General features: G+C 46.1%; 2 protein-coding genes across 3 annotated transcripts in view; both read left to right on the plus strand.

Annotated features, from left to right (window-relative positions):
- Positions 1–17560, plus strand: part of PDK1 (pyruvate dehydrogenase kinase 1) — a 76314-nt gene that overhangs the window by 49764 nt on the left and 8990 nt on the right. The gene's annotated exons all lie outside the window — the stretch shown is intronic.
- Positions 521–13726, plus strand: LOC141049428 (uncharacterized). Of its 2 annotated transcripts, none has more exons than XM_073545896.1 (2): positions 521–4550; positions 5044–13726. In XM_073545896.1, the coding sequence occupies exon 2, from the start codon at positions 5056–5058 to the stop codon at positions 6127–6129; it is 1074 nt and encodes a 357-aa protein (XP_073401997.1). In that variant the 5' UTR covers positions 521–4550; positions 5044–5055; the 3' UTR covers positions 6130–13726. The 2 variants fall into 2 exon arrangements, with proteins under 2 accessions (XP_073401997.1, XP_073401998.1); XM_073545897.1 differs by having other exon boundaries at positions 521–4315.

Here is a 17560-nt window from a genome sequence, read left to right on the forward strand (position 1 = left end):
AAGTGGCTGCAAAACTCTATAAATACTTAGAGACCCCCAAAGCTGTCTTCCTACTAATCACTGCAGTGTAGTGATGAGCGAGCGTGCTGGGATAAGGTGTTAGGCCGGTTTCACATTTGCGTTTAGGGCCGCAGCGTTGGGCTGCGCACGGCCGCCTCTAAGCCCCGCCTCCGCCGGTAGCTCCGCCTACGGATGCATGACGCTGCATGCGTCCCCTATCTTTAGCACTGGGGACGCAGGCCGTGCGCAGTATGTGTTTGGCGGCGCATGCGTCCTTTTGACGCTGCGCCGAGCGCACTAAATTGCAGCCTGTTGCGTTTGGCGCTGGTCGGTGCAGCGTCAAAAGGACGCATACGCCACCAAACGCATACTGTGCACGGCCTGCGTCCCCAGTGCGAAAGATAGGGGACGCATGCAGCGTTATGCGTCCGTAGGCGGAACTACCGGCGGAGGCGCGGCAGAGGGCGGGGCTTAGCGGCGGCCGTGCGCAGCCTGATGCTGCGGCCCTAAACGCAAATGTGAAACCGGCCTTATCTGAGCATGCTCGAGTGCTAAGAGTATCTTCATGTCCGTACAGCTGCATGTCTTACGGCCGTTCGTCAGTCACAACACACGTAGACAATCCCTACATGTGTTGCAGCTGTCGAACAGCCATGAGACATGCAGCCACGGGGACTCGAACATATTATTTGAGCACGTCGAAGACACTCTATTAGCACTCTGACATGGCCAGATAACACCTTATCCCAGCACAATCGCTCATCACTACTACAGTGCTAAATGCAAACTGAGATGATTAGTCACTGACAAGATCATGAAGAGCAGAATCTACCCGAAGAGTGAACGTGCTACTACTTTTCCCCACTTCCCGGCTTTCAGAGCCATTAAAATAAGTAACGTATGCAGAGCAAATCGATTTGCAATCAGGGCTGTGGAGTCGGTCCGCCAAACCTCCGACTCAACAATTTCCACGACACTGACTGCAACGGAACCTCAAGTAGATATAAAGAGTTCGTTCCAGATTCATTGGGGTTTTCAGCAGAAAGCTGGCACAAAACACTAAGTCTTGAAGTTTTACGCAACTCGAGATTGCGCAAATGTTTTGCAACTTTTGGTGTTTTTTGACGCCAGTTTTGCCAAAATGAGCATAGCTGATGCCAGACGGGGGAGTAACACCACAGCTCATCTAATTAATAACAAGAAGCGGCGTTGCAACTTACACCAGGAATCTTACTTCAGTCCCGCACGGCGGCGCTCGCAACTTCTCAGACGCATCCGACTCCAACACTCCCCCTCCGTTATGCAAGTCGGTCTTGCTGAATCGTTGTCTATGCATCCTTTCTGGAGGACCTGGCAAATCCTTCCATTTCACAGGCAGAAAATTGATTTAGAAGAGCACCATGTAATTCCTTTTTCTCGTTCGCCTTATTGGGGGACACAGAGACCATGGGTGTATGCTTTGCTGCCACTAGGAGGCTGACACTATGCACAAAAAAATGTTAGCTCCTCCTCCGCAGTATACACCCCACCAACCGGCAGGAATTTCCTCAGTTTAGCTTAGTGTCAGTAGGAGGTGGACACTGGTCTTTCATTAGACCCATATCTACCTCGTCGTGCGTCGTTCCTTTACAGGTTCTACGGAGGGATACAGAGTGAAAAGTCACATCTGTACTCCCACATGGAGTCTGCGAGTACGGCGTGTACTGCCACCCCGTATCCTTGCAGTTCTCCGCGGCAGGACCAGCCAGACGGACGCCGACACCAAGACGTGCCAGCGACTCCAGGGGTCCTTGTCGCCAGTCTCCCTCCCACTCGCCTACCAGAGCCTGTCGGTTGGATGAGACGCAGGACTTCTTCAGACCCAGGTAACGGATCGGGGATGGGTGAGTATAGATCTTCTCCCCCCCCCCTTTCTGGGGACAGGGAGCACAGGGCCTTTTTCCTTTACTCCCCTTGAGAGCGGCTTGCGGCTGCGGCGTCCCCTTCTTCCGACCTCCGCGCCGACCCCCTGCTGACAGGCAGCCGCCGCAACTAATTTAGGCCCCGGCTTCAGTTCGGACCTACCGCTGCGTCGCGGCCACGCCCCCCGCCCCTTTCTTCTAAGCGGGCTTCTCTCCTGCTCTTCCCAGGCCCTCCCACCGCCTGTCTTTCACCTGCCCAGCCTGCTATTGGCTAGAGGGCGGTGAATTTTAACCCTGCGATGTGCTCCGCCCTCCCTCCTCTCCTGGACGCGCGCTCTCTCTCAGGCAGGCGCCATTTTACCAGCCTGTTAGCCGGACACCAGCTCGTCACCGGATCATCTTCTGCCAGCTGTTTTTTTTCGTTCAGGAGGTCTATCGGCCGGATTTCGCTCTGACCTGCATCCACTGACAGGTCGCAGAGCATCACTTCTGGGGACACCGGACCGTGAGTAGCTCTGCACTGCAGACTGACCCTTCTCCGCCCTCTGTCCCCCAACCTTCCGGCATTACCTCAGCTTTTCACTATGTCTACCTCGAAGTCTGATCATACCCGCTCTACTGCCCCCCCCTGCACTTTAGTCAAGTTCTTTGCATGTTCTTCGTGCAATCGCAAACTTCCCTCAGGCCAGTCCACTCCCCTCTGCCTGGATTGTAGCAACCCAATTCAGCCTGACGCCGTCCAGGAGCCATCTACGGCTCCAGGTGAGAGTGAACCCCCCATGCCTGGCTGGGCCTCCTCGCTATCTCAATCAGTGGCAGACCTCACCAAGGTGTCTGTCCCTGGTGGCCGTTCTTGATAAGTTGCCCCTGGACTCTTCAGCAGGGCCAAGCAGGTCCCAAATTTGTTCCATCTGAATCAGCCAGCGGTAGTCGCAAAAGACCCAGGCAAGATTCCCAGCCGGAATCCTCTCCTAGTCCCATCTCACCGCATAGCCCTTCTCAGCAGCCTCCCTCTCTGGCCTCCTCTCCCGAGTCAGGTGAAGCGCTTTCGGACAGGTCATCTGAGGGGATTTTAGAGCTGGATTCAGACCAGGATGCAAACATGAAGGTCACAGTGCAGAACCTCATTGCAGCGATCCATCATACTTTCGATATTGCTGACTCCCCTGCGAAATCCTCAGATCAGGAGATTTCGTTCAGACGGGCAGAAGCTCCCTCCAGGGTTTTTCCTTTCCATTCCAAGTTTGGGAAGATTTTTACCAAGGAAAGAGAGGATCCGACCAGACACTTTCAAAGAGGAAAAAGTCTAGGCGTACTCTACCCATTTGCTAAGGAGCTCACGGATAACTGGTCGGCCTCTCCCTCGGTGGATCCGCCCGTGTCCAGGCTTTCCAATAACACGGTTCTCCCGCTTTCAGGCGTGGCGTCCCTAAAGGATTCTAATGACAGGATTATGGAATCCCTGGCGAAGTCTGCCTTTGAAGCGGCTTCAGTGGCTATGTGCCCAATCTTTGCTTCATCCTGGGCAGCAAAGGCCATAGCCACGTGGGCAGACGACCTTCGTCAAGGCGTCTTAGATAAGGCGCAACCGGAGCGTTTGGCCGATCTCGCCAATCAGATCTCCCATGCTGGGGACTATCTTCTTTCAGCTTCCTTGGATGCCGCATCCTGTGCAGTTCAGGCGTCAAGCAACGTAGTTGCAATTTGACGTACAGTTTGGCTAAAGGCCTGGCAAGCGGACTTGTCTTCTAAAAAATCCCTCACTAACCTGCCTTTTCAGGGGGTGCGCCTCTTTGGGTCCCAATTGGACCAGATTATTAAGGACGCCACCGGAGGCACGAGTTCACTCCTCCCTCAGTCCAATCCTCGCAGACCTCCACTAAGGCGCCAGTTTCGACCCTTTCGGACTTTCCGCCGTTTCAATACGGCGGACAACTCCTCCAGCCAACAGAGACCGCAGGCTCGCCAAGAGAGAAAGAGAGTTTCCTTCAGACCCACTCCTTCCTGGCGATCCCACTCTTCCCAGGGCGGAGTGCCTCAGCCCTGGCGGAGGGGTCCAAGATTCTTCGTTGGGGGGGCGGAGCCTGAACGTTGGTGGAGCAAGAAGCAGGAAACCTGAGCTCCCGGACAAATGCACCAAAAGGGGCTCTAATATCACCAGAGCCTTCTTTTTATACCATCCCCGCATTACAACCCAAACCAGGACCCCACTGGATCGCATAGACCCTGGGTGGCAAGTCACGTTCGGGATAAAGAAGGGATTCATATAACTGTGGCCCTGCAGGCGGGAGATTGCCGGAGTGGCGGAAGGATATACTGCTAAAAGCACCATCGCCTCGGGTAGAGGACTTCACCCCTGACCCAAGGCTGTCAGATAAGAGAGACCCCGGAGCTAACCCTCCCCTGCAAATAAGGTACCATTGCGAAACCCCCTGACCAGGACACATAAAATCGCTACTATTCTCATAGCTGGGGGACGGCTACAGAGAGTGTGTATCACGCCGCAGCATTGAAAATAGTCCCGTCGGGCTTGCAGAAGACACGCGGCCCGGGACCTAGAATAGACGTGCAGCGGCACGCTTCAGCCTCCTCCCCTCTCTGCAATCAGTGAGAGAGATCTGAGGAATTCAAGCGTCTCCTGGAGCTGAGGTAACATTGAAATAACAGAAGCAAGGTGACGGAGTGTCTTAAGCAGAGGGGTCTGATTCAGGGGACAGAGGACCAGGAGAGCATGGTCATTCTCCCTAACTCCGTAGCAATAAAGGAGATAATCAATTAATCAAGTGGGGGCCTGAGACTGTCTGACCCGAGGGGTGCGAGGAGAGAAGGGAGTAATATAAGGAGCCTTAGATCTGTATTAAGCGCTCCCCCCCCACCAGTGCTGTCCCTACATCTTTCATCCCCCCCTTATTTGCTTTCTAATTAACCCATGTTATACCTAGCTGAACGAATATAAGAGAGGATTCTCTGGAAAACCAGCAGAAAGTGGTTATAGACTGCCATCTAGTGACCAGAGCCAGAACGACATCTCTTTCCATTGTTTATCACTTATAAGATTGGGCATAAAATGGAACATTAGCTAAATTCATAGCCAGCGAGAGGAATTCTAATCTTCAAACTGCTCTATTCTTCTCTGCTTTAGATAACTGCAAAAATGGGGAGATCCAGCGTAAAAACGCAAAAGAGCATGCCCAAACCTACAAAGTCCACTACGCAAACAGACATGGATGACTTTCTTACAAAACAAACGGTTCCGTCAGATTCTCTTAAACCATCCAAGCTTCGTGATTTGACCTCATTAGGAGATTCAGATTCTGAACCGGAGAGTGACTCTGACACGGGCAGCACAGCGAGAGAGGCCTTAGTCACTCGTTCGTTCATCAAACGTATATTGTCTAAAGCTCTTGAGCCAATAGGACAAGAACTTGCAGAGATAAAACACGACCTAAAACTTCAAGGCCACAGACTTGAGACATTGGAAAATTCGCAAGTTGCCATGACGCAAAGTTCGAACGCTGTACTAGACTCTTTAAAAGTCCATGAAATCCAACTACATACAATTCACACGGTGCTAGAAGATCATGAGAACAGAGAACGTCGTAACAACATAAGAGTTAAAGGCCTTTCTGAAACGGTGGCCTTTGAGGCGTTATGGAAAGCAACACAAGAGATATTCAAAGAACTACTTAATGAATCAGATCCGCAGGAAATCGAACTGGTGAGAGTACACAGAGCATTGCGTCCGAGGCCTTCTCAAGGGGAAACTCCACGAGATGTGATCTGTCGCTTCCTCGATTATCGAGCAAAAGACTTAGTTCTTCGCAGAGCGCGGGAGGCGCAGGAGATCTCGTATGAAGGCTCACAAATTAAACTTTTCCAGGATTTATCGGCTAGCACTCTCAGGAAGCGGAGGATCTTGAAACCGTTCACTGAAGCATTGATAAAAAAAGGCGTCCGTTTTAGATGGTTGTTCCCGTTTGGAGTACATATCACAAATGGAGACAAAGGTATCTCAGCAAGAACATCACAAGACATCAAAGAGGCATGTGAGTCCTTGGGGATTGAGCTGGAGGCCTACCCGGACCTGGAGTCCTTCCATTCGGCGACCCTATTGCATCCGCTGCCAGATGACCCGGCGTGGCAGATAGCCCTGACGCCAAAATCACAAAGGCTGAAAAGGAAGCTGACAAAGACCTCGCTTCCTAAGGACTCCAGAGACAATACTTGATCTTTGGGTTAGACCCAGATTTTGCAGTTAAGTTTTCTTGGTGTCTACCCCAGTTGGGGTATTGAATGTGGTTGAAGCAAATCTGATGGGGTTGGCGTGCTTTTCCAAATATGGGTAAGCACTGCTGCCACATCTATCCAATAATTCGTTGTAAGGTTTCAACCTAGATTTAGTTACAGCCCAAACTGGGCATTCTCCTAGAATGGAGCATTTCATATTTCATATTTAGTTTATAAGGTTGATTGGAATTTTCCTCAAGCTGGCATTCTATGAAACAATGTCAGTAGGTAACTATGGTACGTTGGCATATTGGTCAATGATATTGTGCAACTTAATAACATGGATAATGTTAATATTGTGTTCTCCCCCTCTTTACCTTTTTGTTTTCTCTACCCTTTTCTTTCTTTCGTCTGGTCTACTTGTCCTAGACCCCCTCCCCACACCTATAGGCACAAGGATTCGTCTCCGTCGTGAGCTGCAAGGATGCTGCTGTGTACAGAAACATGATGGATTCGGATAAGGTACACACATTCATCTCTTTTAACGCACATGGGCTGAACTCTCCAAACACTAGACGCCACACATTACAACTATTCAAAAAACAGCAGGCAGCAGTATTGCTTATTCAGGAAACGCACTTCAAACCGGATAAATTGCCCTCCTTTGAAAGCTCGATTTATGATAAATGGTTTCATGCGACAACCACCCAGTCCGGTTCCAGAGGAGTGTCAATAGCAGTGGCAAGGGGAGTGCCCTTCCAGCTAAGAGAAACTATGGCGGACCCTCAGGGTCGTTACATCTTTGTCAAAGGTCTACTAAACGGTGCCCTGGTAACATTGTGCAGTTTATACGCACCAAATAAAAAACTATTGAGATGGGTACTCTCAACACTGAAAAAAATTGATGGCTTTAGAGAGGGTGCATTGATAGTGGGTGGGGACTTGAATGTTGCATTAGAGCCTTTGCTAGACACGACTAAACAGAAAAGTTCGCTCTCACCTAAAGATCTTTACAGAATAAAGTCACAACTGGGATCTCTACAATTGATTGACACATGGAGATATCTAAACCCCTCTGACCGAGACTACACCTTCTACTCCCACCCTCATAAATCTTACCACCGTTTAGACTATATTTTTATATCCAGTAAAATGCTTGCCAATATACAACAGGCGAAAATAATTCCGAATATTTATTCCGATCACTCTTCGGTTTTGTTAAAATTCTCATTATCTAAAGCCTTTCCCCGACATAGAGTATGGCGGCTCAATGAGTCAGTACTTGGAAGTACCGAGGTACAGACACGTATAAACAAAGTGCTTTCCCAATATTTTGAGCAAAATGCTTCACCAGAAATTTCCTCACAGATACTATGGGAAGCACATAAGTCAGTTGTCAGAGGGGAGTTGATATCTATCACTTCCTTTCTAAATAAACTGCAACAAAAAGAAATCCAGGATCTTTATGATAGTATATCACAGCTGGAGCTTACACATAAACATAAAATAGATCAACATAGCTTAGAGAAGCTGCAACAAAAAAGACAGCAACTTAAAGACATATTAAACTCGAGATCTGCTAAGCTATATGCAACATGGAAAAACAGAATGTACGTCCATGGAGACAAAGCATCCAAATTAATGTTATCGCAACTAAGGAAGCGGCAGTCACGTACGCTGATTAACTCAATTAAGAATGAACAAGGGTTCAGCTCGCAAGCTCCTGAGCACATGGAGCGGGCATTCCTTGACTACTATAAGAAATTATATAATCTCCGTCCGGAAGATAACGCCGATTCCGCACTTAAAAGAAGCATGGACACTAGGTCCTTCCTAAGCACTTTAGATCTGCCTGTCTTGTCTGATTCCCAAAAACAATATCTTACTAGACCTTTTTCACTGGGGGAGTTGCAGTCCGCCCTGTCAAAGTGCCCGAAGGGGAAAGCGCCCGGTCCAGATGGATTCTCAGCACTTTACTATAAATCCTTCTCTGGCCTCCTACTCCCACATTTATTGAACGTTTGCAACGCAGTTTTACAAGGCCACCCATTGCCAAACCAAATGCTTACAGCCAGAATATCCCTAATACACAAAGAGGGGAAGGATCCTGAACAATGTAGTAGCTATAGGCCAATCTCTCTCCTTAATGTGGACCTAAAAATCCTAGCAGGGCTGATGGCAAAAAGAATGGCCAAGTCATTGCCAAATTTGATTTCCTTAAATCAGACCGGGTTTGTGGGTGGAAGGGAGGGAAGGGATAATGTCCATAAAGTATTGCACCTTCTTCAATACGCAAAAAATCGTAAACTACCATTGATGCTTCTTGGAACAGATGCAGAGAAGGCCTTTGACAGGGTGGACTGGGTATACCTACGGGAAGTGCTGATCAAGTTTGAGATACCCGAAGCGTTTATAGCAGCCGTAATGGCAATGTACGATAAGCCCACAGCACATATTAGGATTAACGATTTTACAACAGATGCATTTACTATAAAGAACGGAACAAGACAGGGCTGTCCCCTATCCCCGTTGTTATTTGTGCTAGCAATGGAACCTCTCTTAAAGGCCATACAAGTACATGAGGGAATAGAGGGTATTCGCATCAATAAGACACACTATAAAATAGCGGCATTTGCGGACGATCTCTTAGTCTTGATGACTAATCCTTTGCTGGGACTCCCAACATTGATGGCTCTTATAGATCAATATAGCAAAATTTCCAATTTTAAAGTAAATATGTCTAAGTCGGAAGCGCTAGACATACATATATCCCCGAATACCTTAGCTAAACTAAAAAGTACATACCCATTCACCTGGCCAAAACAATATATCAAATATTTAGGTGTAAAGATAGGAAGATCGGATAGAGACCTTTTTCAACAGAATATTCCCCCCCTAATTGCCTCAGTAGAAACCATCATGAAATCATGGAGGGACTCGTATGTGTCGTGGATGGGAAGGAAAAATTTACTGAAGAGCCTAATCTTACCCAAGTTCATATATATTTTCCAAATGCTCCCTATAACCATCCCCAAATCGTATCTTTTTAAAATTAATACATTATTCCGCAGATATGTTTGGAAAAAGCAAAAGCCCCGATTAGCATACAGGACATTAACATTAAACAAATCGAGGGGTGGGATGGGTGCACCAGACATAATGAGGTACTACCAAGCGACAATGCTTACCAGAGTGGTAGACCTGTTGCGGTCTCCTAACAATAAGCAGTGGATTGAGGTGGAGGAAGCCCTAGCACCTTATCCCCTGAGATCCATCCTTTTGGCATATCCTTGTAAAAACATAAACAAAAATCTACCTAATATACACACCAAAGCTACCTTAAAATTATGGAAGGGATTGGTGAAAACTCTAGTTCCCCCTTTGTCCCCCTTACTCAAGTTGGCAGATATAATGCCACATGCATCTTATTCCCGAGACAATGATGTAATCAAACCCGGTTCCCTGGCAAATGTAGCGGTTGATGACCTCTTGGCGGACGGGGCACTCCCCTCCTTTCAGGAACTGAAGAAGCAACCAGGGCTTTCCAACTTGACCTTTATACAATTCGGCTCTATAAGAGACTCCTTGGCACGGTATCTTTTAGGAGCAGACGTTACCCGCCCACTGACTGCATTTGAGACTCTCTGTGCAACAAAGGATAAACCCAAAAAGATAATGTCGTCTATTTACCAGATTTTAAATATAACTGACTGTTGTCTCAAAAGAGCTTATATAACACATTGGGAAAAGGATTTGGGATTCAAGTTTACCCCAAATCAAATATCACACATTTATAATTCATCTCATGGCCCATCACAATGTGTTAGAGCACAAGAGAATTCCTTTAAAATAGTCGCCAGATGGTATATTACACCACAGCAGAACACTTATTGGCGGACGGGGTCTTCTGCTAGATGCTGGAGATGCTGTGATTCGGAGGGAACATACTTACATATGTGGTGGTCCTGTCCACCCCTGCTGCAGTTCTGGCGACTAGTAGAGGATTATATCGGGGAAATTGTGGGCAAAAAGCTTACATTGACACCGGAGATAGTGCTTTTAAATTTTCTGTCACCGACTGGACATAAAAATACTGCTCTGTTGACTCAACACATTCTTTCAGCAGCGAAACTTTTGATACCTATGAACTGGAAGTCAACTACCATTCCATCTATATCCCAATTGCAAGAGAAGGTAGATATGCTATATCAAGTAGCCAAACTGGCTGCCTTGGTGAATGGCTCACTTTCAGCTTTTGAAAGAGTATGGCACCCATGGACCCGATTCAGATCCATTAGTAGAAGTTGATAAGGCTATGGTGGCCTCCTTGCTTGGCTTTATCAGAGTGGACGAAATCCTTGTTGCCTAGTGTTCCCCCCCCCCCCCCCTCCCCTTATCTCCCTTATATTCCACCCCTATATCCCAACTTCTTCCTCTAATTACTTGACCTCCTGTCCCTTTACTCCCTATACTGTTTTTTTTTTTTTTTTTTCTCTTCTCTTTTCTTCTTTTTTGTTCTTCTTCATCTTTGTTTGAAATCATGGCATATGTGATGTAGCAGGGGCGTGTGGATGGGAAGAACCCAGATTTGAACCCAGATAATCCTGCTGCTGGAAGTTCCTTTAAGGCTGTTGGTGTTCTTAAACCTCTATATATCAATAGTTTTTGCCATGAATTGATATTTCAAACTATCTGTTTAACTCCCGAAAAGTGGAATTTGTAGGTTATATAATAATTTTGTAAGCTACCCTGTTGATTGCTTTCTTTCGGATGTAACTTGCAGATTTCAATAAATAAAACATTAAAACAAGATTCTTCGTTGGGCGGAGATTTCCGTTCCGACAATTTCCGCGGTGCACATTCCCGGCGTAGACAACTGGGCCGACGATTTTCTCAGCCGCAAGGGTCTCGCGGCGGGAGAGTGGTTCCTCCATCCGGAGGTGTTTGATCTGCTCTGCCTTCGGTGGGGAACCCCGGATGTAGACCTCATGGCGTCTCGCCTCAACAGGAAAGTCCCACAATTCGTGTCCAGGTCTCGGGACCCTCTGGCAGTGGGCGCCGACGCCCTGGCCGTTCCTTGGTCCCAGATCGGCCTTCCCTACCTGTTCCCTCCTCTGCCTCTTCTTCCCAACCTGTTGAAAAAGATCAAGGCAGAAGGAATTCCAGTCATTCTCATCGCCCCGAATTGGCCCAGGTCTTGGTTCGCGGACATTGTCAACCTTCTCGCGGACGCCCCCTGGAAGCTTCCAGACAGAACAGATCTGCTGTCTCAGGGACCGATTTGCCACCCCAATTCTCGGCTATTCAATTTAACGGCGTGGCTGTTGAGACCGAGGTTCTGAAATGGGCAGGATTTTCCGACCAGGTAGTTCAGACCATGATCCGAGCCAGAAAGCTATCATCTTCCAAGATCTACTACCGTACTTGGAAGGCCTATTTCACTTGGTGTGAGACCAATGACATCGCGCCCATGTCCTTTTCGCTCCCTTCAGTCCTAGCGTTTCTTCAGGCAGGATTGGATGCAAGCCTTGCCCTCAGTTCCCTGAAGGGTCAAGTTTCGGCGCTGTCCATTCTATTTCAGAAAACATTGGCTTCCCGTCCTCAGGTTAAGACCTTTCTTCAGGGCGTGGCTCACACGGTTCCGCCGTACCGGGCGCCCGTGGATCCATGGGATCTTAATCTGGTTCTTGAGGTTCTGCAAGGTCCTCCCTTTGAACCCCTCAGGGATATTTCCCTTTCTCTCCTTTCTTGGAAGGTAGCCTTTCTGGTGGCCATCGCCTCCGTCCGGCGCGTGTCGGAATTGGCAGCTCTTTCGTGCCGCTCCCCTTTCCTGGTGCTCCACCAGGATAAGGTAGTTCTGCGGCCTCTGCCCCCTTTCCTGCCGAAGGTGGTATTCTCGTTTCACCTCAACGAGGATATCGTGCTACCATCCTTTTGTCCGTATCCAACTCATCCCCGAGAGCGGTCCTTGAACAAGCTGGACCTGGTTAGGGCGATAAGAGTCTATCTGTCTAGGACGACTTCCTTGCGAAAGACAGTCTCTTTTTCATTATCCCTGATGGGGCGCGGAAAGGTCATTCGGCGTCAAAGGCCACTATTGCTCGCTGGATCAGATCGGCAATTTTGGAAGCCTACCGAGTTAAGCGTCGCGGAGCCCCTCCGGGGATCAGGGCCCACTCTACTCGGGCAGTGGGTGCCTCCTGGGCGGTGCGCCACAGAGCTTCCACGCTGCAGCTTTGCAAAGCTGCAACATGGTCATCGGTTCACACGTTTGTGAAATTCTACAGAGTCCACACCTACGCTTCGGCGGATGCCAGCCTAGGTAGACGGATTCTGCAGGCCGCGGTGGTGAGTCCGCTGGCCTGATGGAAGTTTGTTTCCCACCCCAGGGACTGCTTTGGGACGTCCCATGGTCTCTGTGTCCCCCAATAAGGCGAACGAGAAAACAGGATTTTTTGGGTTGCTTACCGTAAAATCTGTTTCTCGGAGCCTTCATTGGGGGACACAGCACCCTCCCATGTTTTACAACTCCTGTTCTTATGTTTGTCGGTTGGTTACAGTTGAGTTGTCTGTTCTGTTTTCATTCTGTTTGTTACTTCTCCTACTGCTTTCTCACTAACTGAGGAAATTGGTGCCGGTCGGTGGGGTGTATACTGCGGAGGAGGAGCTAACATTTTTTTGTGCATAGTGTCAGCCTCCTAGTGGCAGCAAAGCATACACCCATGGTGTCTGTGTCCCCCAATGAAGGCTCCGAGAAACAGATTTTACGGTAAGCAACCCAAAAAATCCTGTTTTTCTCCTGTGGGGGCACTGTAGGTTATCCTACACAGGTGATCACTGGGATCCCAGAACCGGGGCACCCTGGGATAGTGTTTTTTTTAATTATAATAAAGATTGTTTAATGCAGACAACCCCTTTTAAGGATGTGTTTTTTTTTTAATTTTATTTAGGTAAATGCTCTTTGATAAAAACCAGCATTTCAAGTTGAAGCAACTTGCTAACTATTGCCTTCGCCCCTTCATTATATTTCTTTTTGTCTGTATTTTAGTGTCTGATGTGCTGTGACGTGTAATAGTAGCAATACTTTTTATGGACTACGATGCTGAATTTTAGGGGTCACATTTTTTTTTGTCCCCCCGTGTACTTTGTGATCTCATACGTCTGGCTTTCTGCAGAATTTATCCTACTCTTGTTTAGGAAATATCTATACAGTCGTTTTTGAAAGAACCTGTTCTGCCTATAGATATTTTTCTGCCATTTTGTATGTATCTCATTTTAGGAAATATCAAGTGAATTAATTAGGTGAAGGAGAAACGCTTCATTTGTGCAGGACAAGGCGAGACTCGCCCTGAATTTTGTATTTTCTTGCTACTCAATGGAGCCAGCACTTTATATAAAGTGTGTGTGTCACATTCAATTTCAGATTTCCTGACTCGTCTCTGATGAAACTTTCCAGTATGTGCAGATTCATCCTTCAGCCCTGCCTGTGTGGGAGGTTTTCTTTTTAAGTGTTTGTTTTAAAGGGGTTTTCCAAACATTACTATTTTATTCTAAATCTGGGGCTATAGTGATCTAATAAAACTACATACACACACATACTTGACTACCAGAGACTTGGTACTGCTCCTTATGTTTCAAGCTGGTTTTCTCACTTTGTTTTTTGGTGGCCATGTGACCACTGCAGCCAGTCAGTTTTTACAGCGGTGATGGGCTGATCACGTTGCAGTCACTGGCTGCAGTGGTCAAATATACAGTACAGACCAAAAGTTTGGACACACCTAATTCAAAGAGTTTTCTTTATTTTCATGACTATGAAAATTGTAGATTCACTCTGAAGGCATCAAAACTATGAATTAACACATGTGGAGTTATATAATTAACAAAGTGTAAAACAACTGAAAATATTGTATGTCTTATATTCTAGGTTCTCCAAAGTAGCCACCTTTTGCTTTGATTACTGCTTTGCACACTCTTGGCATTCTCTTGATGAGCTTTAAGAGGTAGTCACCGGAAATGGTTTTCACTTCACAGGTGTGCCCTGTCAGGTTTAATAAGTGGGATTTATTGCCTTATAAATGGGGTTGGGACCATCAGTTGTGTTGTGCAGAAGTCTGGTGGATACACAGCTGATAGTCCTGTTGAATAGACTGTTAGGATTTGTATTATGCCAAGAAAAAAGCAGCTAAGTAAAGAAAAACGAGTGGCCATCATTACTTTAAGAAATGAAGGTCGGTCAGTCTGAAAAATTGGGAAAACTTTGAAAGTGTCCCCAAGTGCAGTGGAAAAACCATCAAGCTCTACAAAGAAACTGGCTCACGTGAGGACCGCCCCAGGAAAGGAAGACCAAGAGTCACCTCTGCTGTGGAGGATAAGTTCATCCGAGTCACCAGCCTCAGAAATCGCAGGTTAACAGCAGCTCAGATTAGAGACCAGGTCAATGCCACACAGAGTTCTAGCAGCAGACACATCTCTACAACAACTGTTAAGAGAAGACTTTATGCAGCAGGCCTTCATGGTAAAATAGCTGCTAGGAAACCACTGCTAAGGACAGGCCACAAGCAGAAGAGACTTGTTTGGGCTAAAGAACACAAGGAATGGACATTAGACCAGTGGAAATCTGTGCTTTGGTCTGATGAGTCCAAATTTGAGATCTTTGGTTCCAACCACCATGTCTTTGTGCTACGCAGAAAAGGTGAACGGATGGACTCTACATGCCTGGTTCCCACCGTGAAGCATGGAGGAGGAGGTGTGATGGTGTGGGGGTGCTTTGCTGGTGACACTGTTGGGGATTTATTCAAAATTGAAGGCATACTGAACCAGCATGGCTGCCACAGCATCTTGCAGCGGCATGCTTTTCCATCCGGTTTGCGATTAGTTGGACCATCATTTATTTTTCAACAGGACAATGACCCCAAACACACCTCCAGGCTGTTTAAGGGCTATTTGACCAAGAAGGAGCGTGATGGGGTGCTACGCCAGATGACCTGGCCTCCACAGTCACCAGACCTGAACCCAATCGAGATGGTTTGGGGTGAGCTGGACCGCAGAGTGAAGGCAAAAGGGCCAACAAGTGCTAAGCATCTCTGGGAACTCCTTCAAGACTGTTGGAAGACCATTTCCGGTGACTACCTCTTGAAGCTCATCAAGAGAATGCCAAGAGTGTGCAAAGCAGTAATCAAAGCAAAAGGTGGCTACTTTGAAGAACCTAGAATATAAGACATTTTCAGTTGTTTCACACTTTTTTGTTAATTTCACGTGTGTTAATTCATAGTTTTGATGCCTTCAGAGTGAAAATAAAGAAAACTCTTTGAATGAGAAGGTGTGCGCAAACTTTTGGTCTGTACAGTATATATATAATATAAATAATCTGCCAGTAGAGTAAATACCTCCAATTTGAAATGTAGTACAGTTCTTCTGATTTGCTATGTCACTTACCCTGTGTGCAGGCCATTGCAGCAGCATAGATATCAATGGTTACGACCACTATCAGCTAAGCTACTGCAGTGCCCTGTACGTGAGGTTAGCGACATTGCTTATCAGAAGAACTATACTACATTTCTCATTGGAGGTATTAGCTATTATTACATCTACTACATATTGGGCTAGAAATCTTGGAGAGGAGAATACCCCTTTAAAGCGATGGCTCCATAGTGCAGAACTCTACATAAATACACTATGAAATATGGGAGTCTAGGTGACTGAGCCGAGGCTTACGTAACATTTGCATTGGGGGGGGGGGGGTCAGCACCTATTTTATTTCACATTACAGACTGATAAACAATTTGTCGGGTCTGTTCACTTCTGTCTTTAGATTATATGTAGTTGAAATTCCCAAATAAATGAATGCCATCTCCCACTCCCTCTCAGTGATGAGTAGTACCACAGGCCAGGCCATTGGTTTGATTTTAATCTGCTATATTTTTATGCAATAAATGTGAAAGATGGGAATACCCCTTTAAGGCTCCCAAAATGGCAAGAGTGAACAAGCCCTCAACCTTTGGGATAAATTATTTTTTGTTTTATGTTAAATAACCATCACTGTGTTGCTGTAGTGTTGGATTTCTGATCTTGGCCTTCTAACGTTCACACTCCTTTTTATTTCTTTCAGTATTGTGCCTTCCTTTGTTTTGGCCTTTTCTTTACTTTTGTTAGACCGTGAATATAGGCTTTGTTTTATTTGTATTTTAATTTTTTTTTCATATATTTCTGGGCTATTTTTTGTGTATTACTTTTAGCAACTGTGAAAAGGGGGGAAAAGCGTCTATGATGTCGGAGATCTGTCAGATCATTTTGTGATATTGACCCTGTTCACATGGGAGTTATTACAAAGAGAACTGCATCACTATCACACAAGAAAAAAAAACTATACAGGTGGCTGCACTTATGGGATTGCGTTACTAGTATACAGTGTGTATGCCTTATGTATTTATAAGTCAGGGTGGATACTGCAATAGAAAAAAAAGATTAATTTAGGTTGCTTTTTTGACTGCTGTGTTAAAGGGTTTTTTTTCACCTTTTGGAACATTTTCTTTCTTCAAATGCTTGTAGTTGAGGCTAAAAATCATTTTTGTGGATGGGTTTCATTAAAAATTTTGCACATTCTGCCTTCTATAGTCCGTTGTACTATTGCCGGCTGCAGAATGAGTTAACTGAGAATCTGTCAGTCAGCCCACTTTGCCAGTCTGAGGAGAATCTGTCTGTCTTTCTCTGAGCTCCTCTCAGCTGATTTATGATCACTGACCACATGAAAGTGTAATGTGCAGGGAAGCAAAAGGCCTGTAAAAACCAAACTGCAAGTTTTTGTTTTTTTTTTACGGAAACAATTGAAAAAAAACAAAAAAAAAAAACAACATTTTTCAGCCCCAAATATATCCATTGAAGTTTACAAAAAAAAAAGTTTCCAAAGTTGGACAACTCCTTGAAAGCACTGTAGCAACAAAAAGGCTCCGTTCACACTACTATGTATAAGGGTTTCCCCACAATGCATTAATACATAGCTTGTAAAAAAAGAAAAAAAAAAACAAAACACTGAAACGGCAGGCAGTCAGAAAGGAGGTGGTGGTAACTCGGGAACACATAGGAAGCATATTTCTAACACTTCTAATTAACATGGTTGGAGTTTGACAAAAACATTTGAATGTGGGGGAAAACCCTTTAAGTCCATTTCTGCTATTATCAGTTTTTGCTTTTAAATAAAGTGTTTTGAAGCTATTTTACATTCAATTTTCATTATATCTTTGTGCCAATAAGAGCCCTGGTTCTGTTACACGGCTCCAAATCCCCTGCACAGGCAGATTTAAAAAGTGTAAACTTTGTTGAAATTTTTATTTCCTAAATCAATAGTAGAAAATTGAATATAAAAATTTTTTTTGGAATATCTTATCACGTTCTGCTTTGTTCTCCTTCTGAACTTATGTTTCACTTTCAATTCA

Source organism: Dendrobates tinctorius, unplaced genomic scaffold (genome assembly GCF_039654945.1).
Source record: "Dendrobates tinctorius isolate UK_male_01 unplaced genomic scaffold, ASM3965494v1 ptg000143l, whole genome shotgun sequence".
NCBI lineage: Eukaryota > Metazoa > Chordata > Amphibia > Anura > Dendrobatidae > Dendrobates > Dendrobates tinctorius.

Bases quoted from the DNA above. Each gene is read 5' to 3' on its own strand.
- LOC141049428 (XM_073545896.1), top strand. From the start codon at position 5,056: ATGGGGAGATCCAGCGTAAAAACGCAAAAGAGCATGCCCAAACCTACA.